The sequence below is a fragment of the Agelaius phoeniceus genome, chromosome 5 (genome assembly GCF_051311805.1).
Source record: "Agelaius phoeniceus isolate bAgePho1 chromosome 5, bAgePho1.hap1, whole genome shotgun sequence".
NCBI classification, from domain to species: Eukaryota; Metazoa; Chordata; class Aves; order Passeriformes; family Icteridae; genus Agelaius; species Agelaius phoeniceus.
Window position 1 is genome coordinate 40,680,434 of NC_135269.1, and position 26,923 is coordinate 40,707,356.

The following is a 26,923-nucleotide window of genomic DNA, read 5'->3' on the forward strand; positions in this document are numbered from 1 at the left end:
AATTCTTCACACAGGTGCTACACACAGAGAACCTTTGAGCCAGGGAAGAAGGAAGAGACAGAGGCCATGCACTGTCACCTGGTCTCCTCACCCTGACTAGGACACTCAATTTCTCCTGAGGGCTAAACACACACACACACTCTTTGAGTCCAGTGGCCCCTTTTTCAGCTCTCAATAAAATAACAGACTTTGCAATTACTTCCTAAGAAGTATTATTAACTGGCAGAACCAAAATTGATTATGCACAAATCTAAGTATTTAGAGAGATTTCTCGGTGCCCCAGTGCACTGTATTCATCTAAGTGCTGAGTTCAGAGACTACTACAAAATGAGATTGCCTTCAAAAAACCATCAAATGATTTTAGGTCTTGACAACATCAGTCAGGTTTTGGTCCTTCTGCTCCTGCTGGTGCTCCCCAGTCTCCTGGAAGCCGTTCATACTTGTTCCTTGTTTCAACAAAGTACCTGAAGCAGATTCACACATCCGTAAGAGAAAGATCTAAGAGAACAAGGAAGGGAGGGAACATCTTGTGTCTCATATAATAAAAACAACCAAGGTGAAAAAATAGATCTAATCTGCCAAGTAATGAGGTATGATTTTATGTACTTTTTAAACTTCATACTTTCCTTACATTAATAGCATACACAGCTCTGATATTTACCATGTTCCTGACAACACTAGTACCTTACTCATCTGAGCTCTGTCCTATTTGTTATTTTCAGTCTTGTGGGGCAGAGGGAAAAAAGAAGGAAAAAAAAAGAGAAAAAAGAATCATGACATGGCCTTCCAGTTTGTCCAGATGCTAATCACGTAATGTTCTCCCTCTTTAAAACTAGCAAATAAAATTATTAAACAGTCAGAAGTCAAGATGCTCAAATGTCCCCATTCTGTGATTAAAGAAAGGCAGAAGGAGCACACAGGTCTGCTTTCTCCCCTTCCAGTGATCCACTGGCAAAGCAAGATCGCCTGCCAAGAGCAGCTGCCTCCTCCCTTGCTGTAGCTTCTTCACCTATATTGTTCCTGCTTCCATTCAGCAAAAGGAACTTTCGTCCTCTCCAGCAGTTACATCCAAACAGCTGCCCATATTTACACTTGTGAAAACAGCAGTAAGTGGAATTCATACCATAACCAGTAAAGCCCAAAACAACCAAACAAAATCATGGCAAAAGGTCGGTTACAGCAATCATTACCACAGACAGACAGTTTCAGCAATGAAACTTTTTATGAAGTGGCATGAAAATAGATACTGATGATACATTTGTCAAACATTAATAATTTCCTTCCAACCTTCCCTCAAAACCATCAAGCAAGGCAACGAGCAAAAGACTAACACCCAATTTCCATCAACAGGCTCACACTTACAGTGGAAAAATCTTTTAACAGCTGGAGACTGAAGTTGGTCAAGGCATAGGAAAGAGTGCAGCTACCTTTTGGTATGGCATAACATTCAAAATACATTTCAGTACATTTAAAACAGTGCCCTTAACTTTATTCTCCAAATGGATGAGCTGGCCTGTTAAACCTGTTACAGGGAACAATTAAGGGAGAATTCTAAAGCCATAGAAAATACAAAGAGCTAGAAATACACAAATGCATTTACTTTGAAAATCAAGAACCTGCAAGTAAATCCAAGGTTTACACTGCAATCCTATTTGCTGCACTTCTGTCAGATACCAAAGCATAAACCGTACTTCCCATTCAAGAAGTTCTGCTGCTTTCTTCCTTTCAGAACCATTATTCATTAAAGGAATAAAAACAAACACCAAAAAAAAAAGCCAAACCAAAACCACACAAAACCAAAATGCCCAGACTTCTCCACCTTCTGCCTACCTGTATCATGTCTATCCAGTTAAGAAATCTGTGCAGACACTCTAAAGCACATCTTCACTATACCATCAGCTGGGGCTTTCTCTCTCAAAGGGCAGCTCCACCAGCTAAGCCCAGCCTCTTGTGGTCCCACCCTCTCAGTCAGTTTCCTCATCTGCACATTCCTTCACCTGCTCTAGCACCAGAGCGGTTCCTCTTGCAACCACAGAGAGATCTGATTGAACAAAGACATCTGAACAAAAACCTACCTTAATTAAACTGAAGCTTCAGTGGAACCACACCCTCTGCTCAAGCAATGGCAGCCACACTGAAGCAGCCTTCAACCTGCAGCACCCACCTTGCAGGCGTGTGGCTGAGATATGACAGGGCAAGAACAACAGAGGTAGGATTAACTGCTCTGAGATGATCCATTTGTGTTCTACCTTGTGAGATATCACTTGTTCCCTGTGATTCATAGGATACATCTAGGAGACTGGAAACCTGGCAGCACTTGGCACCCCCCTTCTACAAAACACCCAAAAAACCTGAGTGTTGCGAGTTCCACCAAACCTGTGGTTTGACCTTTTACATCTTAAAACAACTTACCTTTAACATGTGGTGCATTCACAACTTACCAAGTTGTGAATCACAATTCACCAAGATGTTTTGCTTCACCAAAAGCGAAGTATGATGAAGTTATGAACCCAAGAAAACCCCACCACCTATTTACCAACAACCTGTGCCAATTAGCAATCGAATTACTGCTGCAGGTTAGATCTCCTTTGTGAGCCTGCAGCCATGGAAATGCACAGGAACCACAAGAACAACAAAGAGGGAACAGAGCAAGCACTGACCAGCAAAGTTATGTTCTGGTGTTACACATCTGAAAGAGAATGGGATCCAATTCCAGCTCAGTTTCAGTATGGCATCCCCACCATATTTCAGACTTTTCGACTTGTCTGCTTGGAATAGTCAGAACAAAGTTTGGATTTCTCTGGAAGGGAAGAATTGAGGTTCCTTTGGAAACGCAGAGCAAGGAGACAGGGAAGAATCACAGAATGGGTAACATTGGAAGGGACCATTGGAGATTAACCAGCCCAACCTCCCCATTCAAGCAGGGTCTCCCAGAGCACATTACTCAGGAGTGGGTGCAGAATGAAAAAGGATCTCTGCAAGTACCTAAAAAAGATGGTTCCTTCCCATATCCAGGGAATGGCACCACATTTCTAAGGTTTGCCTGTCTTGGGGTGACAAGCCAGAGACATTGCCCTTAGTGCACTGCAATGCGCATACCTACAACATAAAGAAATACCAATGCTAGTTTTACTAAGTAAAACTTACAGTAAAAAATACTCCTCTCTGCTGCCTTTCGTTTCTGACACAATTACTGCCAAATGTTAAATGCCTTCTGAAAGGTGTTTCTTTCCACTCTTATCCTCCAGATAGACCTCTGAAGATGTAAACATACAGGTTACTACTTGTTAAATCCAGACAGGTAGCATGGAGCTCCAATCCTATATCCTCCAGAAAACATCTTTACAACTACTTAGAGCAGTATATCTATATTACAAAATACATTCATTTTTCCAGCGTCGTCCATAAAGGCTGATTTAAAATCAAACTCATTTTAAAACAGGACCCTTCATTAGAATTCAAGAGAGGAGGGAGACAAAAGAAGAAAAAAGTGAAGAAACAAGGGTGGTATGCTAGCATTCTATAACATGCGCTTAACCAAGCTGCTTCAGGAGCTAGTTTAAGCTATGAATCACTAAAAAACAAGTGTATCATGAACTCAGACTGCTAGAGGAAAAATCACTATGTTTAGGAATTTATTTTTTTTAATATGAGGCCATTTCCACAGAAATTTTACTGCCTTAGGAGGCAAACACCAACTGCACTAATAATCTATTATCATTGCAACTCAAAGCTACATCTTTATATGCCAGTGACAAGTTAAAAAAAGCCTCAGGGAGGAAATCACCAAATCATTAAAATCAAATATGCTTTGAAGAATATTTGGGCTCTGCATTCAGGGGTGGGGAAAGATGTGCCTTTAATTATTTTTTAATTAAATTAACCATGAGTTTTAAACTTCAGAGCATTAGAAACTGCTTTGATGTTTCACTTCACATATCAACCTTTTAGCACAATATAAACAGTCATGTTCCCCCATCCTGAGACAGGCTTCCCACCATGTGAACACATTCACATGAATTCAAAAGCAGCTGTCAGTGTAGACAAACCCACAAATTCTAGCCATTAAACAAAGCCTGTGATATAAGTCTATTAATCACTCTTGCCCATGACTGGACAAACACAGAAGATCTTTAGAAAGATATTTCTAAATATGTAACTTCTGTTCTACTGGAATAACCTGCAAGTTATTTACATCCTCCAAGATCTGTATTGAGGCACATCTTATCACCCCTCAGTCACAGGAACATGTGGAACAACAGTTTGGATATTCGAATCCCCAACTGCTATGACCATCAAAGCAGAGATTTCCACTCTAAGAGTACCTAAAGCTCTCCTTGCAAGTGGGATGACCCCTTCCAGGGGAGCATAGTAAGAGAAAAAAAATTCATTCTTCCATAGAATTTAGCTCAGCAGGTATAAGACTCCTCCCAAAAGCTCCCATGCCCACTGCTGCCAGTGGGGGACAGCAAAACAGCAACTGAAAAACCAAGGACACCCAACAGGAGTGAGCTAAACTAAGGGGGTGTTGCCAATAACTTTGCTGCCTGAAAACACCCTTCACAAGTTCATTTCAGGCACAGGTACACACAACGCAGCTTTTTGGTGACAGAACACAGAACTAAACTCCCAGGAAACTCACTATGAATTGGTGATCATTAAGAAGTCAAACAAATTTGCATTACACAGCCTGCCATGTTTCAAACCAACTTACTTGATCTTCTGATACCTGAACATTTCTTTAGGGATTTAGAGAATCCCTATTCAGAATTTGAGAAAGGTATATATCAGGAATTAGCTCTGTATTTTATAACAAACCTCCTATCACAGTATCACGACAATCACAAGTACCCTATGGTTTAGCAAACCAAAAGAGAAACCCTAGTAGAACATGCCCTGCTAGCAACAAAACCACTCTGATTTCCAAAGCATCACTGGTTCTCCACCTTGCCTAAATATTTGGCATTTATTTGGGATAATGTTACATAGGCTATGATCAGGTCTAAGATACAAGAACTGTCTACACTGTGGAGGGTAGACAGTGGCTGGCTAATTGGTACCCAGCCTAATCCAGAATATAAAAACCTCACCATACTAAACACAGGAACTGACTGCTTCATTTTACAGAACAAGAATTCTGACCAGAGCAACAAAAAGCCAGAAACCCACAATCTACTTAATGAAGTCCTGTTGCTCACAGGTCTGAGTTAGCAATAAGAACATTCTCCCAAATATTATAGTCTTTGACAACACAGTCTACTGAATATACACTTAAGAAAAAAGTTGTAATTTACAGCACAGAATTAAAAGTTTTATAGAAGATATTTTCTTTAACATACTTTAATTAAAACATGGTGGTTTTAGTTAAGCTGAATTTTATTTTGCTAATGTTTTTAAAGCAGTAAAAATACCTCCTAGGCAAGCAAGGGACCAACAAAAGTTCAGAGTAATAGATCACATGGTCAGCTGAACACTAATACCATTTTTCAATTTTTGTGAAAACAAACTTGCTCCCATGAAGCCCGAATCAGACCCCAAGGCAATAATATGCAGTTGATATAGAGAATGTTTAGAGAAAGTATTCTGATTTATCAGCAATTCTTGTTATAATTGTCATAAGCAACAGGAGTGTGAGTCAGTCTCAGACATAAAAGAAGAAGGGAAAGTAATTAGCACCCAAAGAATAAAACAAGCTGTTGCTTGGCTAGGACATTGAAGAAAAAATAAGGGGGAGCAGGGGGGAGTGTAGGAAATTGTTCAGGAATGATTTTTGACGTAGTCATAGAGCTCAAAGAAAAAACTTAAGAAAGGGAACTAATGACATAAATTAATTCAACTTTATATTCAATGAAAACAGAAAAATGAAATTTGGAATAACGTGATTATCTGATTCAGAGGTTTATCTGACTGATGTCCAGAAGTCTGTCTTGCTGTCCCCTCTGACATTTGAATGCATATGCAGTAGTCTCTTACCACTACAGTGACTAAAAGGTAATTAAAAGTAATTCAGTATTTTAAGAGTCATTTCTAAAATAACTAAAATATATTACCTAACTAAATAACTAAATGATATTACCAAATACAACAAAAGATATTTCAGTCTTTGAACTCTACAATAGCCCCACTCCATAAGACTTAACTAGCTACTGTGAAACCATTTACTTAGATCCTGGGATCCCCTTACTGGGCTCTCTAAAAGCAGCTAAATTATTTTCATTATAGAAAGAATTGATTAAGGCTCCTGACATTAGTTAACACCCTGTATCCTATATTCTTGGAAGGGAAAAAAGGCATTTCATTAATTCAACAAATAAAGCGCCCCTGAATGTCAAGTTAAATATTCCAAATTCATCTTAAACTGACCTGCTAACTCATGCAAAAACTGCAAACTCTCCCTAATATTAGATTTTACATCAAAATTAACCCAAAGATCTGGATAAATTTATAAATACAGAAAATCAGACTTTAGAGTTACAAATTTATGTAGACAGTGCAGTAGAAAAGCAACACTGTGCTAAATTAAGCTCCATGAAAGCTGTGACTATCATGACCAGAAGATTTCTTTAATGAAAGATCAAGTTCCCCTTAATAAAGCAGATTTCTCTTGCACAGATTACATGGGAGTCTGGTTACTGCTTGCATCAGGTTGCCTGCACAACTAATGTTCCCCTGACTCTGCTGTTCTTACACTGCCAGCACTTCTATTTGGGTACCTAATGGAGCAACTGCCTCAAGCATGAATTTTTGCTTAAGCTGTGTATTTTTCCCCAGGACATAAGACATTGATCCTACGTGCAGAAAAATGAACAGGCAATTTTTCAGCCTGGACTTACAGCAGGACAGATAGAATACTTTCTCTTCCTTCTTTCCAACAGAGCGCCTAAAAGACAACAGTCACAAATCAACTCCCCATCTCAAACAACATCTCCTCTCTTTTACCATGCCTCACATGTATGCAGGATCATTTACTCCAGTTTGCCCTCAGCAGTTGATAAGTGTTCATATTATCCTTCAAGAGATGGAGCAAGTCTTGTACACAGATTCCTTCCTTCTCCTCGTCCTTTACTGTAAGATATAAAAGTCACACCTAATTCTAGCTTTCAGCTGCCAAGTCCATGCCACATGAAGAGTTAGGGATTTATTTTATCAGTTTTCAGGAGCATCCCCTTAGCAGCATTTGCCCCTGGCTGTATCACAGCCATCACATGGGTCTAATTTCTGCATCAAAGTAGTCCTGGTGATGGAAATGGGGAGCCTGTATGTATGACAGGATTAAAACGAACTCTCCTCCTGCTCATATTTCTGTTCCTTGGTCTTCAACACTTAGCTTCAACAATCTAACCTGACAGATCCAGAAACACTTCTGCAGAAACCCTTGCTCTCCACTGCTTCTTTTCAAAGTTAAACACACATGCATGGTAACAAAAAAGAGGCTGACCATTCTTTAAGTCAGCAGTCTGGAAGGCTGGGGGATCAGTTCCTGCAGCTGGCTACAGCGCGTACCTGCTGTGCATTTTAGGCACTGCCTAGGTCACTTGCCACACGTCAACTTTTCTACTACTTGCAAGCTAATCAGAGAGACAAAAACATGGGGTTGGGGTTTTTTTTACACATTTTATCATAAATGATAACATAAGACACCTGTCTATGCCTCTATTACATAATCTTTCTACACATCAATAATATAATAAAAAATTGTAATACAGTAGTTCAGACTGCATCTGTTTTGAAAGTTTGCCCTGACTCTTATGCTAATCTCAATAATACTGCTTCTTGAACTTACTCATTTAAAACATGAGGAGAAACAATGCAGACCAATTCTCCCATTATGCAATACACAGCCACCAAATTACTAATCTTTCAGGCAGTGCCAAAGAACATGCCAATTTCTGTACACACAATCACAGTGGGTCATGCTGAAATCCCTAGTGCAATTGCTGGAGTTTATATGGCTTTACCAGGTGCTTCTCATATGAACTATGAGAATATTTTACAATTAGATGAGCAGTGAGCAGATCTGAACAAAAAGACTTCCACAATCTCAGCTTATGTATCTAAGTGAACACACCATATCAAGTTCCTGTTGGACTGAATAGCAAGACAAGCAGGTGTCACAGACATCTTTTAATTAAAAATCCTTTCTTAGGATTTTTCTTCCTGAGAAGCTGAGAGGCTTCAGGAACAAAATGTAAACAATGGTTACCTGCTGCTGTGGAATGCAACAGGTGCATCTGTGATTGGCCCATCTTGGATGTTTATAATTAATGGCCAACCACAGCCCAGTTAGCTTGGACTCTCTGTCCAAGACGCAAACCTTTATTATTCATTCCATTCTATTCTTAGCTTAGCTAGCCTTCTGAGATGAAGCTTTTCCTTCTATTCTTTTTAGTATAGTTTTAATGTAATATATATATATCATAAAATAAGAAATCAAGCCTTCTGTAACATGAAGTCAACATTCTCGTCTCTTCCCTCACCTGAAAACCCCTGTGAACACCATCACAGGCAGGCTTTGATCTTGAGGCACCAAATTCTTCAGAAGAGAGGAACCCTCTAAGAGAAAAATAATGCTCTAAATGAAACATCTGAACTAAACACTTTCCAGTTTACAGGCTAGTGTGACCTAGGCACAACTGTACATAAGAAGTCACTGAGAGGAAGTCCCCCACAACAGAGGTTACTAGCCACCAACAAAGGTGTTAAACTACTTGCAAAGTATTAACAGATTTGTTCTATTACAAACTTTACTTCAAGGGGGACGAGTCAAAATGTGGGATTCCTGCTTCAGCAGAAATAAAATTAAGCACTTAAAATATTTGGCAAACTATCATATTCAGTCAGAGGAGACCTTGATATTCAGTTTTTATTATTACCAATCAGGCTTTAGAGAGACTGTATTGATTGTGTATTGCAAACACAAGACACAAGGACTGTGCACTATGAGGAAAACTACAGCATGGCTGGACTGTGCATCCATGCACTTGACCACACCTTGGATCAGTGAGGAGACAGATCACAATACAAGCAGTCCTAATTATGGACAACAGGAATATTTGTAACAGATTAGAAACAACTGCCTTTGTAACTTGGCTCCAGTATATTATTTTATGTAATTTATAAAAGAAACACACTTACAAACAGCATTTTCCACAATTACTGAGTGGGTAAAGAGTGAGACAGAGAAACTGGCAACCAGCACACCAAGTACTCCTACACACCCAACATCAACGCTTGATGCATCCTCAGAGGCAGATGAACCACTGCTGCCTTTACTATTATTTTCAGCACAGCACAGATTCCTCTGCATACAGGAACACAAATTCCTCTCCAGCACGCACACAGATGAGTAACTAGAAAGCATTCTTAATTGCTACATAAATCACATGTGGCTACTTAGCATAGCCAAATACACGTCTGCATAGGAAGCACTCTCCTCAAAACTGTCTGCAGTACTTCATTAACCTCACAGAACAGCAAGCACACCAACAGGAAAGCAGCAATGACTCACCCCAAGTCAATTCATACCTGTCTACAGAAATGTGCAGGCTTTGACACAGGCACCTGAACCCATACAAAAGCCTGACAATGCAGCAGTCAGGTAAGTGCTGCACTGAAACTAGGGGCATGACAGCATGCTGGGCTAGCTTCAGTCCCATCAGGGCACACATCTACCATCTGTGGGACTGCTGGTTTGAAGACCTTTCCTGAATGTTGGTCTCAAAAGGCACAAATCCATATGTGTGTGTGTGTGTCAGATTTATATACACAAATCTAAATATTTTGTGTGTGTGTGTATATATATATATATATCTATATCTATCTAACATCTATTTTTTTTTATGTGAGCATGCATCTGTAAGAGCCCTACTACTTCTACCTAAGAATGAAGTGCAGGATATATTGAATAGCTGGCCCAATGTGCTTCCTGCACATTGGCCTTATCTGCCTATCCATGAGGAGAGCTGAACAAGAGACCTGTCACTCCCACGTCTCTTTTCAAGAAGCTTACATTGCTTGTCTTGACTCACTAGTATAGTGTCACAGGCAAAATGCTGCATTACTTACCAAGCACTTAATCCAAAACTCTCTGTTAATCAGTTTATTTAGAATCACAGAATATATTCAGTTGAAAGGGACCCACAAGGATCACCAAATTCCAACTCTTGACCCTACATAGGGCACCCCAAGAATCACACCATGTGCCTGCGAGCACTGTCCAAACATTTCCTGAACTCTGTCAGGCTGGTGCTGTGACCAGTTCCTTAGGGAGCCTGTTCCTGGGCCTGATCACCCTCTGTGTGAAGAACCTTTTACTGATACATAGCCTGAGCCTCCCCCTGACACCCTTTCAGGCCATACCCTTGAGTTCTGTCACTGGTTACAAGAGTGGAAAGACCAGTACCTGCCCCTCCATTTCCCCTCACGAGGAAGCTGCAAAAGGCAATAAGCTTTCCCCTTAGTCTCCTGTTCTCCAGGTTGAACAGATCAAATGACCTCAGGCACTCCTCATACAGCTTCCCTTCAAGACTCTTCAACACCTTCATTGCCCCCCTTTGGACACTCCCCAATAGCTTAGTATCTTCCTTACACTGTGCCCATTCCTCAGTTTTGGGCACTATCTTCCTTACACTGCCCAAGACTACACAGGGCACTCAAGGTGAGGCTGCCCCAGGGCAGAGCAGAGTGGAACAATCCCCTGCTGCCTTGCCCAGCTGGTGATGCTGTGCCTGATGCACCCCATGACATTCTTGGCCCTCCTGGCTGCCAGGGCACTGCTCAGATTCAACTTTCCCTTGACCAGGACTGCCAGGTCCCTTTCCACAGCGCTGTCCTCCAGCCTCTCATTCCCTAGTCTGTCCATACATCCAGGGTTGCCCCATCCCAGGGGCAGAATATGTCACTTGCCCTTGTTAAACTTCATAGAGTTGGTGATTGCCCATCTCTCTAATTTGTCAATGCCTCTCTGCCTTTGAGGGACTCAACAGCTCCTCTCAATTTAGTGTCATCGGCAAATTTATTTCGTATTCCTTCTAGTCCTGCATCCAAGTAATTAATGAAGATGTGGACAATTAATGAAGATGTGAAGATGTCCTGCAGAACTCCATGAGAGGCCAGCTGACAGTCTGTGATGATTCATTTTGACCCTCTGTGCCCAACCCATGAGCCAGCAGTGTTTGCAACTGTTAATTCAGCACTGGTGCCACTGACTGAAGAGACAAACTTCTGAAGAGACTACAGAAGAGACAAACTTCTGTATCATCAGTTTCTACTTCAGTTATTCTTCATAATTTTGCTTTTGCTGTAGCTAGATGTTAATCAGCAGGATCCTCTTCCAAAATGGTCATTCTGATATTATTCTTACACACTGATCTACAGCTGAAATAACAGATAATGAAAAGGAGGTATCAAATTTTCTCATTAAGTAACTTTTTATTGGTTTTTTTTCAATCTCTTCAGTGTATTCAAATGACTTTGAGCTCTGCTGCTCTGCAGAGCACTTTCCTGGATTCACCAGACTCTTCAGTTAAAAGAAAAGTCCATGTGTCTGCGTGTCTGTTCACATGTGTCTGAAGAAGCCTAAGTCTAAACATTTTGGACCATAAAGTTGCCCAATAATTTTTGACTTCAGCAAAACTCCACAACTCTGCCCTTCTGCTTTGCACTTAAACCTTCACAATTATCCCAACTCAATTACATCACTGAGTTCACAAAATACACTAATTAAATGCTGTTCATCTAACTAATGTGAAGCCTAGCTACTATACCCCAAGACTCTGATAAGTGAATCAAAGCCTTTTTTTCTCCAACAAAAGGAAAAATAAATAATCAGTGTTTCTCTGGTGGTATTTAAATAAATGTCAATAAAAAAGTTCATAATACATTGTTTGTGCTCCCAAAGTTTATAGATAAGTAACTGCCTGAGATGCAGTTAATACAGTATTGATACAACAGACTTAAGAAAACAGTGGAAAGGTTAAGAGTTACTCATCCAGTCTGAATATTATCTGCTGCTGGTGCTGCACTCGTGACCCTTAAATTGCTGAATCTAACAGCACCCATCACATGTTTTAGTGACTTGAACTCTGACTAGGACTGTATGTTAATCCACCTCTCCTAAATCTGTTTCTTAAATTTTTATATGGGCTAGGAGTTACTGTTTCATATAGTTAAGTCCTCAAAATTTCAACCGATGATTCCAAGAACCAGCCGTGATGATAAACCAGCGTATGGCAATCAGCATCCCCTGCACAGAGCATAAACTTCATCTCACTTCCAGAGGCTGTCAGACACCAGCAGGGGACTCAGAGTTCACCACAAAATGGCCATCAAGCCCCTCCAAGTTACTGACACACACGCCACATCAAATCCTCCGAGAGAAGAGTGAGGCAAAAACACAAAATAAGGACCACTAGTTTATCATAGTTAAAATAGACACAATCTCTACCCTATTCATTCCTTCTGCCCTTAACTTTCAAGTATTTCTGTTGCGACAATGTTTATCCCATAATATTCACTGACTGCCAAATGAATTAAAAAAAAAAAAAAGAACAAAATATTACTGGATATTTTTAGTTGCCTTTTTTAAAACAAGTTTCATGACTACATGTCAAACCTAAACTTTTTGGCTCCAAAGCAAGCCTATAATTAGAAACCTCATTTTTTCTGGTAGTCAGGAGAGCCGTTTTCCCTAGGGAACGTTACTAAAAGGAAACCCAGGAAGAGTCGCAATGGCCAAACAACGTAAAGCATTAATAATGGACACTGGTAACACAGAGACATCCTAACTAGGCTCGAGCAGCTACAAATTGCATTTTACTACAAGAAATTTCTTACCAATTCAAATGGGTTTTTTAATGATCTCTCTTCCTCTCAATTACATGCCTCAACCTACTGAGCAAATTAATGTGGAAGAAACCTAAAAAAGAAGTGCCCAGAAGTTTGTCCTATTTCTTCCCGTTTTCACCAGCTCACCCATTAAAAAAAAAAATTGCTACATCCTTCCCTTCAAACCTCCTTCTCCAACAGTGAAATGAGAGACAGCTGATTACCTTGTCAGGACTAGCTAGGGATGAGACTGTCACCCCTCTGCCTTCTGCCCTTGCCCTTTACACCTCCTCTGCTCTTACCTATCTGCTTTCCACTTCCAGCTTTTCTATTAATTTCCTTTCCCACCACCATTACCACAGTTGCAAATCCCACTGACATGCAGAAAGGACAGCCACAAAGCCAATGTCATGGCAGAGTGCACTGGGTGAGGGTGCAGGGGAAGGAACTTAGCAGGTCTGGAAGCTGTGAAGACCAAGACCAGTAAGGGGAAGAGAGAGGGAGAAATCAGACCCCAGAGAGGGAAGGACCAGTGTGGACAGTGAGGCAATGGGGACATTCTTGGGTGCAGAAGGAACACATGCATTTTTGGAAGCTGCCAACAGAAGAGATTGCATTTTTCTTGCAAAAACTTTTACAGAGCCCTGTAAGAAATAGTAGAAAAACAGAGCACACAGCAGCATTTTGGGTTTTTACTCCAAAGAACAAAGCAGCATCCAAGTGTCAAACTTCCTATATCCAAGCCATTTTGCACTAGACATCAACCAGAACTCTCTCACATTTTGTGTGCAAAGTATTCACAACTCAGATGCTGAACAGAACCTGCAGGAATGGCCCTCTTTTAGCTGGGATCCATGACCTTCATAGCACTGCCAGCTTCCCAAAGCAAGGTTTCCCAAAGTAGAGTGATGTCCTGTCTCACAGATTCCTCACACATAAGAGCAGAGAGAGAGCTTTACTACAGCCTCTTCTCATGTTTCAAACCCTTACAGTTACAGTGGAAGGGGCCCTCAAACATAGAGCAGGCAGAACCAAGAACAGGGATGTCCTCAGGTTTTTGCAGTCATCCAGATAGAAAACTTGAGCTCAGCATGGCTTGGAACTAGCCACCTCCAATGCTTGAAAGACATTGGGCTATTGGACAGTGGTCCATTGAGACCCCTGGGAAAGGAAACAATTGCAAGGATTTACATCAACCCTGCTCAAAGTGGGATAATTCAGGGAACTAGCATGTGGAAGGAAAGCGCAGAAAACATACACAGGAAGATGCACATCCCTCCAGCATATGGTGGGGCTTGCAGCAGCAGGCACAACTGGTTTCAATTTTCCTGAAGGATGGGGGTGAGTGGGAGGAAACAGGGAGAGAAAGGGGTCAGTTTTCAAAAGTTTGCCAAACAACTTACTTTGGTATTTTCTCTACAGAGAATGGACCATTTCCAAAGGCTTGATCATACAGAAGCACTGGTCTGATCTTGCAAAAGCCTACATACATGGTTAACTTTACCTCACCTGAGTAGTCAGACTGGCAGGACAAAAATATTTACAGTTCTGCCTTTTTCATTTATAAAATGACTCATTGCAAACATGAAACAGGGCCACACTGAGCTTAATCTAGTCTCTGACACTCAAATTTTACAAGAGACACAGCTGATAAGAAACCTTAAATAAAGCTAAACTTTCAGGAGCAGTAAGACAGCAAAAGGCAACATGCATTTTTATTCCCACTGCCCTCAGACTGAAGTATTTCTTGCTTAAGAAATAACTTGGGGACTACTGCTATACCCTAAAACACCATACTGCCTATTATCTACTGCAAAGGTTTTATGCTGCAATTTTCTTTTAGAAGTGGTATAGAAATGGGAAGAGTTGCCTAAATCTTTAATCACTCTACAGATCCTAAGCAAAGACCAAAGGTACTATCACAAAATTTTTACACCAGAACTGCAGTCAATTCATTAATCCTGTCTCATTAGCAGAATTTGATGTATTTAAGCCCATCCTTGCCCAATTAGATGAAGACAAAAACTCACTACTTACGCAAGTGAATTTTGTTTTCTCTTTCTTCTCTTTGGAAATCCATACATAACAAGGCTAAACACAGTACTGAGTTTTTCTCAGTTTTTCTGCAGGCACAGCTGCAAACCAAATGCTCTAAGCCGTTTTTTCCCTGCAAGAAAGGGGGCAGAGGGAGCTAAGACAGAAGGATAAACGTAACTGCCAGCACTTAAAGGTCTTCTGCAACAAGAGAAACACACACTGGAGAACTTAATATTTGTGTTGAGAAAGACACAGAAACAATAACTATCAGCTTCCCTCTTTTCTCTTTGCTCAAGGGGACATAGTATGCATTTTTTAACTAAACCTCAAATACAAACCAAAAGTAACATCCTCATCCCTACAAAGAGGCTTATTATGACTGTTATTGCTGGAAGGGGAAACTCTTACTGGCCACATGACTGTTGAAATCTGCATTCAGCATTGTTTGGAGGGTTTTTTTTTCTTCTCTCTATAAATCATCAGCTGAGAGCAACTGGTAGTAACTTTATGACTAGAAATACTAGCTGAGTATTTCTGATGCTGCAGAGTCAGCAATACAGATGAATTTGTTCCAGCCTAGTAAATACATACTTAAATATGTATCCTGCAACACCTCACTACAGTATTCTTTTGGGAAGCAATACTAGAGCAGAATATAAAATTTTAGTTATGGGGAGTTGTTTTTTTTTTTTCCCCAGTCCCTCTTGCTAGGAATTATTCATTTGCTAACAATTAATGCATTTGCACAACTTACTACTTATACAGCTAATATTTAGAAACACAACTCATACAATAGCATTAGAAAGATGTGTATGTTTTTAGGATCTGAATTAAGACACGGACCCTCTCCCATGTCACAATACAGTAACTACACTGAGGCAAACAGCAGTTAGGTATTTATTCCCACAGTACTGTCACACCAGGATCCTCCTCTCTAAGGGCCAGGTGGCAGGCAGTGCTGGCCAAATAGGTTACCAGATGAAGTTCAGGGACACTCCACAGTACTCAGCAGCTTCCAGAGAACACCTGAGGTTAAGGGGAGGCTGAAACTCAAAATGGATGAGACAAAAACAAACACTGAGGAGAGGTGTCAAGAGAAGTACCCTGGAGAAGCAGCCATGATCTGGTACATGGCTGGTCCCAACCTATTTGCTCCAAGTGCCCAAGCTCAGGTGTAGGAAGAGGGTGTGCCCAGGCTCCCTGCCAGACTTTGCAAAGGAAATTGAAGTTCAAGAGAGCTCTTGCACTTCCTCAAACGGGAGCAGGAGTTTCCTGAGGGGCAGCTAGAGGGTTTCAGTTTAAGCAAATCACAAATAACCTCAGAAACAGAAACCAAGATTGGCTTTCTGCAGCAGAATGCAGCCTACAGGAATGGCTGTGGGCAACAAATGATGTTTTTTGACAAGTGCCACAGGTGGACCAGAGGGCAGCTGACATATCCAGGCTTTCAAAAGCAAGTTTATAACCAGGTTCCCACAGCAGCAGTAATACTAACACTGAAATGCAGTAGGGAAAACTACTAAGAGCTTGTAGTAAGAAAGAGACACTGAACAGAAAGAAGGCACTGATGCTGGTGGGAGCAGATGAAGAAGTAGCATAAACAAAACAGGCTCGCTAGTCTATAGTTTCCAAAGACACCAGCCATCTCTACAATGAGATCCTGTGCTTCAGAAAGAGAGAAATGAGGGGGGATAGACTGCTTAGCTAAAAAAGTGTGACGTTTACCCTATATGGTTTAATGACTGCTCTGGGTCGGACAGGTCCTCCACTGAATTTCAACGCTGCCCACACAAGGGGCTGGTTCGGAGTTTTTGCTTTATATTTAATTAGTTCTTCACCTCAAAGCCCCACTTGCCCGAGCCTGAATGCTTAAACCAAGCCACTTAAACACTTCAGAGGGCCTTTCGCTGCCAACAAACCAGCTGAAGAGGCTGTCATTCACCTCGGAAGGAGCGAGGAGGCAGAGGCGGCAGCGGGGCCGACAGCGCGGTCACTCACCGCACAAACAGGGATTTCTGCTCGCATCCCTGGGCAGTGGGGGTCCCTCAGCCCGGCTGCCGAGAGGGGCACGCTGACGAGGCCCCTCCAGCGACCGCCGCTGTGACGGGAGCCGCGCTGGAAGCCTGCCGAGGGAAGCCCTTCCCGGCCGCCTCCTCCCCGCTCCGTCCCGCCGCCCGGGCGGCTCCACGGCTCCTTCCCCGTGGGGGAAGGGGCGGCGGACACGTGGAGGCCGAGCCGGAGGGAGCCCAGCCGGACGGAGCCGGCCCGGTCCGGCCCGGCCGGCAGCAGCTGCCCCGCGCGGCGCAGCCGCCCCTCCTGCCCGGCGCACGGCACTCACTTGTGGGGCGGCGCGGCTCTTGCCCGGCGGCCTCCTGAAGAAGGAGGTGCGCGCGGTGAAGAAGAACTCCTCCGACTCTTCCTCCTCCAGGCTGCTGTACCCGCTGCTCATGCTGCTGGTTCAGGTCATCGGCGGCGGCGGGGGCTGCTGGTGGTGCTGGGGCCGGGCGGCGGAGAGCGCCGTCCCGGCCGCCGCATGGGGCCCCGCCGCTGCCGCTCCTCGCCCAGCCCGCGGGGTCCGGGGAGGAGGAGGAGGAGCCGCGGCTCCGGCGGCCCCGCTCCCGCCCTCGCTCCGCTCCCTTCCTGCCGCGCGAGTTCCCGGGCAGCGCCGCCCCCGCCCGCCCGGGCAGCAGGTAAGGGCTGCGGGAGGCTCCTTCCCGGCCCCACGCCCCGCCGCGTCCTGACCCCCTCCCCGTCTCGGGCCGGCGCCTCCGCACCTCCATGCTCATTACAGCAGCGAGGCAGCTAAGGGGGGCCTTGCTGAAGTAAAAAGTTCCCAAACCTTTCCCTAATAATTACTCCATTTCACTCTTCTATGCGCTGTAAGAGTAGCCATTTAAAAAATGACTGACGGCGAAGTACTGGGGAGAGCTTTTCCCTTACAGTTATCCCAGCAGTCCGTGAATTCCGGCTGAGCAGTCACAGCCTCCAGCTCCGCAGCCGCCGCGGTGCCCGGCCGGGGCCGCCCCGCGCACCATCATCAGCACATGGACTATTAAGTCAATGGAATTCATGGCCCCGGGCTGTAGCGAGGAGGGAGGCTTGTGAAGACTCACCAGGGATTAGATATGTGTGCAGATAGCAAGAATATCCAGATCTGCAACTGGAAAACGTATTTAAAGCACAAAAGTCCTGATAAGACACAGGGGAAACATCAGACTCATCACTCCTGGGGGAAATGACAGACAATGCCTGAAGGCCAGATCACTCCGTAATTACCTGCCTCAGAGTCTCATGTCTTCCCTTAATTCATCTAGGGCTGGTCACTGTCACCGACAGGATACTGGGTGTAAGGTACGGCTTCCTAAAGCTGTGCAGCTGCCCGTAAGAGCAGATTTGCCTTTCCTGCACGCCCTTAGCCCGGTGTTCCTGCTGTCCCCTGTGCCACAGCGCTGGTCCCATGGGGGGAAGTGAGTCACATCAGCCACTTGCTGCCGGAGCAAACCCTGAGACATGGGATCAGAAAGGCCATACCTTTCAGCAACAGTACAGCCTCAGATTAAAGGTATTTGATGTTGCACGTTGACACATCAGTTCCCGTGGTCTCAGTACTCAGATACAGATGTAATCTGGGACACCATTAGCAAACATATCCTTTCCCTCTTCCTGATCCCCATTTCGTTGATCCCTCACACACTCCTCATTTGCTGTGCGTGGCTGCTCCTATCCCAAGCGGAGAGTGGGTCTGTTTTCTGCCAGTAAGTGCTCCTCCTGGACCGGGTATGCCTTATATATTGATAAAGTCTCCTCAAAACTGGCAAAACCACTCACACTGAGAACTAAAACCAGTCAGTCAGTTGGGAGGTGTTAAATCCTTACTTTCCTGTAAACTCTGATTCTTCCAGATTTTCATATGGAGTTTGGCATCTGGCAGATTAGAAGGTATCATAGCTTTTAAAAACAAATAATTGAGTCTAACAGCGTAGATGCAGATGTGTCAGCTGTTGAGCCTACTTGTTGGCACTGTAAAGCCCTGTGGTATGCAAGATAGCTTTAAGTTGAATGCCAAGTTACTTGAATGCAACTAAAATGTATTAAAATGCTCTCTGTAGACAAACAAGGTTTGTGTTACCTGGCTCGCTGAGCCCAGCCCCATGGCAAGAGGAAGTCACACCAGAGATCTGCTGGGCATGCCCCTGAACCTGTCCAAGACCCAGCAACTCCAGTTTACAAAACTTTTGGGGAAAACACCCATGTCCATGATCACAGTTAAGGTGAAGGATTTTAAGTGGCTCAGGTGTGATTAAAAATGGCATTTGTGTTTTCAAACTACAAAGGTATTTTTATATATTATCTGCTGGCACACTTGATGGACTGCCCAGGAACAAGAGGCATAGCTGTGTGTATAGCTTGTTTGCTTGGCTGCAGTCTCAAAACTGATAGTGTGTGGGTGGAACTTGAGGCTGGCAAAGAGGATCATTGAGACAATAAGCTGCTGCAACAGAACTCAAGTTCATCTGTGCAAGATCAGTTGCAAGTCCTGGGCTCAAGTTTATACATTCCCTAGCAGCAAGGCATGGCATTCACCTCATCTGTAAAGCATCATTTATACTGAAAGCACCAAATTCACATTATCATTTTCTCTAGCTGCAACAAAAAACAATGAAGAAAACATGTCTAAGTTTTCTGTGATATATCTTCCAGCATGAGTTCAGTCCTCCACTGTAGCTCAGTTTTTAAGACTACTAATTTTGACAAGAGATTTTTTAGTTCAATTTTTTTTTCAAACGTGGCACTGACCCAAACAATTCACATCAAGGTACAAACAGATGTGATGCCTTTTAGTGTTGATTTGTTTGGTGCTTGAAAGTAACATACCCAAAAAGAAGTATTTTTCAAGGGTGTTACTTACAGATCAATTGGTACCCTTGTCACTGTCCCCGGGCTACTCTCTGCCCATATTTTTAAGATTTCTATCCCCTGATGAGTACTCTTCCACATTCTCAAATTGACTTTTCAATCTTACCTAGGATTTTAATCTTACCTAAAATTGATTCAAGACTCTTTGTTAGGTGCTGCACTGAAACATCTACACTACAACACTTGCACTACTTTTGGTTTATTCTGGCAGGTCTCTTAAATAGTCAACAAAGAAAATGCAAACAGCACTTCATAATGAAAATAAAAATAGCCATGTGTCAGGATAGTAATAAGCTTTCTGAAAGCATACTTGTTCTTAGGGAGAATTATGGATTAATGATTAAGTAAAAAAATTAACTTAAAGGCCAAGGAATATGGCACAGGAGTGAGACCTGAAACACAGAACATTATGAGGCTCTCCATCAGTCCTTCTGAGAAATTATCCCATCCCATAAGAAATTAAGCTGTCAATCAGTTATCAAAGGATCATGCAGGCAGTTAGCAAGAATAGAAGAGGGATATGCTTTTTTGAGATGAATCATTATGTTCAAGTAGCAAGTAGTGCTACAAAGGCACCCATGAAGAAAAAGAGAATGAACTTTTTTTAAATTAAAGCTTGATGACATAGATAGAATTTCATAGTATTTTTAGACTGTAGCCAGTTAAAAGTGGTTGCTCAAGTAACACAACCTAAAATAGTAATAGGCACTCTATTTCAAAGCAAGAATCTCATTAATAAAATATGAATAAAAAGCAATCACAAAGATAACCTGTGTGACATACACTGATTTGTTGTATAGCAGGAAAAACAATAATTTAAATGACTGTTCCGTTCTAGGATAAAATTCAGTTTTAAAGCACTTTGTTTGGTTTTGGAGAATCAGCTGAGAGAAATGAAATATCAAGCATAGCTTCCAGAGAAGCTTAGGACTTCCTAAATGGCAAAACAGCTGTGAATAGCTTTATGAATCGGGCAAGATTTAGGACTTTGAACTACCCTGACTGAAATAACCCTTAGAACCAGACATCAGTTTGCATGGAGGTGGATTGCTTCACAAGGTCCTGCAGCTTTATTGCTTTATTTGTATTAAAATATCACTCTATTGAAGTAATCAAAATACCTCAGGAAAGTATGGTTGAACAGGATTACATGGATTATTAGTTCAGTCAATTCATCTCCTGCTCTGAAGGATAACAAGTACTATGCACCATCCCTAACAGTCCTTTAGCTAAACCATTCTTAAAACACAGCATGGTGCTGTAGCACCTCCACTATAGGCCATCCCTTCCAGTCTTTAAGTTATTTCTTGAGTTAGAGAGCTTTTATTAACATCTCATTTTGAATCCTTAACCCTGCCCATTTGTTTCTTAACAAAAGAAACAGAGGTAGAACAGTTCATTGCTGGCTTTTTAGAGAAAACTTTTGAGTAAGTGAGGACTCTTTGTTCCTCCCATTCTTTGCTTCCCAGACTAAACAAAAGGACAACTGATAAAACATCCTATGGAGTTTACATTAACTCCATTACCAACTGCATGATGTTTACATGTTTCTAAAACATCCCCTCAGCCCTCTGACAGAGAAACTGGGAGGACTCATTGAAATGGGAAAGCTGCAAAACATTGACTTGGCCAGTAATTCTGCTTTGAGGCTCGGGACCAAGATGTTCACTTCTGCACACAAGCCTTGGTCTTCTCTCCAGGCTTGTGCCAGACCACATCAAAAGGCATTGGGTCAAAGGAGCAGGAAAGGAAAAAGCAAGGTATGGCCTGGGTCGGAGGGTCCTGTGGCATTTAAGACTACATTTTTATTATAATTTAAAAAGTAATATGGAGATCTCAAGAGAAGAATTCCTCCCTTTCTATCTCCCATTCTATCTCCCCTTCCTCCCTTTCTCTCCCCTTTTCAGTCTCCCCTGTCTGAAATCCTGCAAGGGTGCTTGGACACTCTGGCAAGCAGGACCTGTGGTGGCCCCACAGCTGTGGGCAGCAACCTCCCATGGGGTGGGAGCAGTGAAGGGAAGCAGGACATGGGCTGAGGGAAGGAAAGGTCATCACAGGGACTAAACTTCTTACACCCTCTAAGTCTGCTTTAGTATCCCTCCAGTTTCACCAGTGCTTTTCAGGAAGAGTCTCATTAACAACACTTGCAGTATTTTATTCTAGCTGCTATGGATTTGCCAGATGCCCCTAGCCTCTGGCTGTTTCAGGAACCCTTTTTGTCATTCTGGGGTGCTGTGAGTCTCTCTCCCCCTCTCATTTTCTGTCTTCTTATGTCTTTGCAAACCCTGTTCCTGACCCCAGTAGTCTTATTGATGATCAATCCCTATGGGACATACTAAATCTAGTATATGCTTAGAAGCGAAATCCAAAGGGGTTCCCACTAAACAGCACATTGGATTTGGCTTCTGTGTAACACATTTAACTGGGAAATATAATTATTCCATTATGTTAGTTATTTAAATTATGCCCATATAACAAAAAACATGTCCTAAAAACAAGTTGCAGAGGAAGAAAGACAGCTTGTAACAGACTGTCCTTTTAAAATTGGAATAAATAATTAATCGTGTGGGCTTAGTTTTTTCTACATTCCAGCTGAAAACAGTAGTAATTTCAAATGATCAAAGGAAAGCAATAAATTTGAAATACAACTAACACAGACCATCTACTCAGGCCTGCAGTTTCCTTACACCAGTAAACTTTCTGTTTACTAATTTTTTCCATTTGTCTTGAATTAATAGTTCAGGTCTGTTTAGTACCACTGGCAGCAGTGACAATTATCCTTTGATTCATACCCCAGCAACTTGTTAATTCAAACAAGGTCATTCCAGCCACACAGGCACATGAGTGCAGACTGAAAACAAACAGGAGCCAGGTAAACAGCCTCTCCCCATCCCGTGGTGAAGAACTGACATGGGGACAGGTACTTGTTATGGCAGTCACAACCTTCGACAACATCGTCAGAAATCCTTTTCTGGCTCTTCAAATTCTTGATTCTGCCCAAACCTTAAGCTCCTTTAGTGCAACTTTTCATCCACACTCCTCAGAAAGAATAGGATATAGCTGGAAATGAAAAATAACCTGTGTAATCACTTTCTTATATGTGTGCACATTGTCCCTCACCAGATCTCTGTTCTTCATCTACCATACTTGGACTGGTCAGATGATAACAGAAATCAGAGTAAGTTCACCTTTCCCATCCCAAGCTTTGTTCTCAGACCAGTCAGACCTACATTAGTTTGAAGGGGGAGAGAAAGTGGATGGAACAAGAAGACTTGTGCTTGTCTCCTTTCTTGTGATGCTACAAATATATGGCCACCTACCTAAATCCACAGTTTGACTGAAATCAATACAGCTATTCATAATTTCAAACATGCACATAGTTTGGAGGATTCTTCATCTTGTTGCTACCTAAAGCTATAAAGATAAAATTGTACCTTTCTAACAGTTTTGGAATGACCAACATCCTTGTGTTAGAGTCTGACAGCTTTCCAGAATATTCTCCACCTTTTTGTCTCAAACAGATATGTCATCAATTCTGCTTAGCAAGATGACTCAGTGTTGGCCAGGATAAGGCTAAAAGTACACCTTTCCCCAAGGGACTATTTCTGCAGTTTGAAGATACTGACATGGAGTCTGGCCTCATCATGTGGTATCAGCACTCACCTTCCCCCATCCTGCCCTGCCCCAAAACCCACTGGGACCAACTGAAAGACTCCCATTGCCTTATCAGCCTTGATAAGGCTGATAAAGCAGTCCTTTGCTGTACTGGCGTGCATTTTCCTATCAGTAGTTTTGCATCCCAGTTAGGCAGAAGTGCGCTCCAAAACAGATAGGCATGTTAGTAATTTTCCTTTCTTCCTCTCCTGTTGATTATAGACTGCATTATTAAACAGGTACTTTCTTGTCAAAGATCCACAAAAGTAGATTTTATAATACAAATTATGAAAAAATACTTCATATGTCTGAAATATGTTTAATCAGGGGGCTCGAGAGAGCTGTGCACATGTACTGAAGTGAGAATTGCCCTGCCCTTCACTCTCATTTCTAAGGCTTGATCAGGGTTATGTCAGTACTAGTAGGAATTCAAAGGTGAGAACCATGTTCCATCTGGCAATCCATTCCCTGCAGCAGTAGGCTTTTTAGCTTATGCTGTAGCCAGCCCCAACAATGTCACACAAAGTCTGTCAGGACCCAGAGGTAGCTCAGAAGCTCCAGCTCAATAAACAGGTAAATAAACATCCTTACTCACACAGTCCCATTGATGTGAATAGTCATCATGAGTATAAGCAAACATTGGCATAAAGGAAGCTCAGAGGCTTGGGAGTGCTGTCATCCAATTCTCTGCAAGCATCCATTCCTTGCCAGGGTAACCAGTAGAGCTACTACACGAGAGAATATAATCTCAAGGAAATATTCTATAACAAAGTACAGAAAACAGACATTGTCCTCCTTTAATTCAGTTCCTAATTGCTAACAGTGTATAAAAATACTCGGGGCAGTAAAATTAACTAGGACCTTCTGTTTTAAGTATAGAAACCACAACTGTGGAAGCTCAGCATGCTTTGTGGATACCAGGAAAATGTGAGCCTTAATGTGCTGTAGCTGCAATCTGATTCCCAGCATCTGTCCTCAAACTGGTGAATTGGTGGGGGAAGGGGCCTTCTGGCCTGGGAATCACATCCCAATTGTCATTTCCTAGACAAAGAACTAGAAATTGTCTTGTCATACTGTGTATGAGATGACATTTTGCTCTGCTTAATAAGTCTGACTGCAGTAGATCATAGAAATTCCCTGGAAGCTGCCTGCACAAGTTTAGGACTTCCTAGTAAATCATCTCAACAGCAGACCGTGAAGACAACTGTCCCAGAAAAACAGTGCTGTTTGACAGGACAACAGATCTGACAACTTGTTTGCTGAAATGGCTGTCTAATCCATCCAGTCCACCCTTAGCTGGAAAAATCTGGAAAAATTCTCCTTGAAGTGCAGTTCCCTGTGCCTGTGGAGCCAGCCCAGCCTGCTGAAGTGCTGGGGGCTGCAGCAGGGCAGCCCCACCTGCCTGCTCTGCCTGCCCTCTCCCTCCCCAGCTCGCCACCCCAGCAGGCCATGGAGGAGCTGCCAATGCAAGGTGGTTGGGCTTTGGCCTCTGTACTTCTGCAGTGCTGCCCAAGATCAGCATTTTGCACATTTTCAGTAGGGCGTGACCACCTTTGAAAGTTCTGCCCTGAATCAAGCTTTCCCTTAGCTAAATCTTACTAACTCCTTTCATATTTGGTCTGTGTCCCATTCACTGACCCAAGACCTTTCCCATCTTTGCTATCACGCTCTTCCTCCCTCACTGAGAGAGCACTGCTGCAAGGGGCGAAAAAAATAAGACAGTTTGAAGAGGAGACAGGAGAGCAGGAAGAGGGAAAAGCTGGAAGTAAGAAATAGGCAAGTCAGCAAAGTAAAACCCAAATTAAAAAGGTAATATTTTAGAATAGAACTAAGTTTTCCTCACCAGAATTCCATAAAATTCCAAAACAAATGTCTATGGAGATTTCTGGGTGAAAAAAAGAGCACATGTTTACGAAAGCTGAGATGTACATTTCTAATTTTGAAGGTCAATTTAGAAAAAAAACGTACTGAAAAATTAGAAATTAAAATAATTTTATCAGTTTCTCTGGGTCTGCATTGAAGCACTTGAGACAGTAGCTCATGTTCAGACTCAGGTGTTTATTGTTTCTTATCAGTAAAACAGTCTTACTATTGTGAGTTTGGCAGCTTTTCATTAGCAAGGCACAAAATGGCTAACTATCTCTTGTTACAAGGTCTTTTAAGACTAAACTGTCCAATTAAGAACTGACACCTAGATTATTTTCCCTTTTAACCCAATAACTGATCCCAAAGAGCCCACAATGCAGACTTTCCTGCCCAATTACAAAATGCCACCCAAACCCATGAAGAAGAAGGAAGAAGCATGAAGAAACCCAGAATGACACCTTCTGTCCTCCATTTTGCTTCCATCCACAACATACTAAAAATCCCAAAACCTAAATGTCTCACCAAGTGATACACCTACACTGCTCTCTATAATCCATTTCACACTTTTGTGGCTCTTGTCTGTCTTGAAGTCTAGGAAACTTTCTCCATGAATGAGGGTCAAAGTCAGCACTCCCCTGGGGGTCAGGGCATCCCAGAGCAGACAGAGAAATATTCCTGGCGCTCTGGGTTTCCACATAATTTAAAAATTAATCTATGTGAAAAGGCAGCTAAGGAAAGCATATGTATCAGGGCTGAGAAATACTGGAGAACTAGGAAAGAGAAAACAAAAGGAAAATATGATGCTTCTAATTTTCTTTCAAAATTATGGAATGATGTGCACACAGCATCACAAATCCTCAGTTTAGGAGATTTAACATATGGAGGGAAGAGAAAGGCAGGAAGTGGGTGCTCTACATCAATGAGAAGTCCAGCAGAGCTGCAGATCACACGGGGCTGTAGCCTTGCCAGAGGCATCCTAGCTCAGTATGGCTCTTGCTCTCCTCTGCCTACATTTTATCAATCAGACAGCACTTTGGGGGAAAAAGAGGTGACCAGAGGGGAAAAAAACAATATATGCACTTAAATGCAGTAGGAGAACCATTCCCACCCCGAGGGAAAGAAGCCATTTATGCCCCCACAGACTGCCATATCTCGCCCTGCAGTGGGTGAGGAGGTCAGAGCCTGAGCCCTGGGCAGGGATGCTGACATTACTTTTTTTCATCTGTTTCATTAACAAAACCCCCATGATGTTATAAAAAATAAACACAAAGGGGATCTATTTGGGTCTCAAGGCATGTACTTGTAAGGTGGGAAATGCCTCTTTCATGACTGACTGCCTCAAGCTTAACATATTCCTGCAAACCCTTCATGCAGGGCATGACCAAGACCCTCATTACTTCTCTAGCCTGCAGCAGAGGTCATCCATGGGTCAGTACTCAGGTCACAGAGGAAACTATAAATCTAGCAATTTATATCTTTTGTCTATTTGCTATAGGTAGTATTTTATATATAACACGTACATGACCTACAATTTAGAGGACTTGAACCAACACTGCCAAATAATTCCCTTTCCCAGCTCAGCCCCAGGGTCTGGTGTCCTGAAAATCTTATTTCATATGTTAGT

The 26,923-nt window shown here is 42.5% G+C and overlaps 1 protein-coding gene across 3 annotated transcripts in view; it reads right to left on the reverse strand.

The window, feature by feature from the left end:
- Positions 1-26,923, reverse strand: part of RASSF3 (Ras association domain family member 3) — a 106,057-nt gene that overhangs the window by 36,342 nt on the left and 42,792 nt on the right. The window contains exon 1 of one of the 3 annotated variants that reach the window (XM_077178869.1): positions 17,201-17,468. The exons of the other annotated variants lie outside the window; for them this stretch is intronic. Coding sequence (XP_077034984.1) covers positions 17,201-17,311 — 111 coding nt within the window. The 5' untranslated portion in view covers positions 17,312-17,468. Of the gene's footprint in view, positions 1-17,200; positions 17,469-26,923 lie in introns of those variants that run through there. 3 annotated transcript variants of the gene reach the window in all.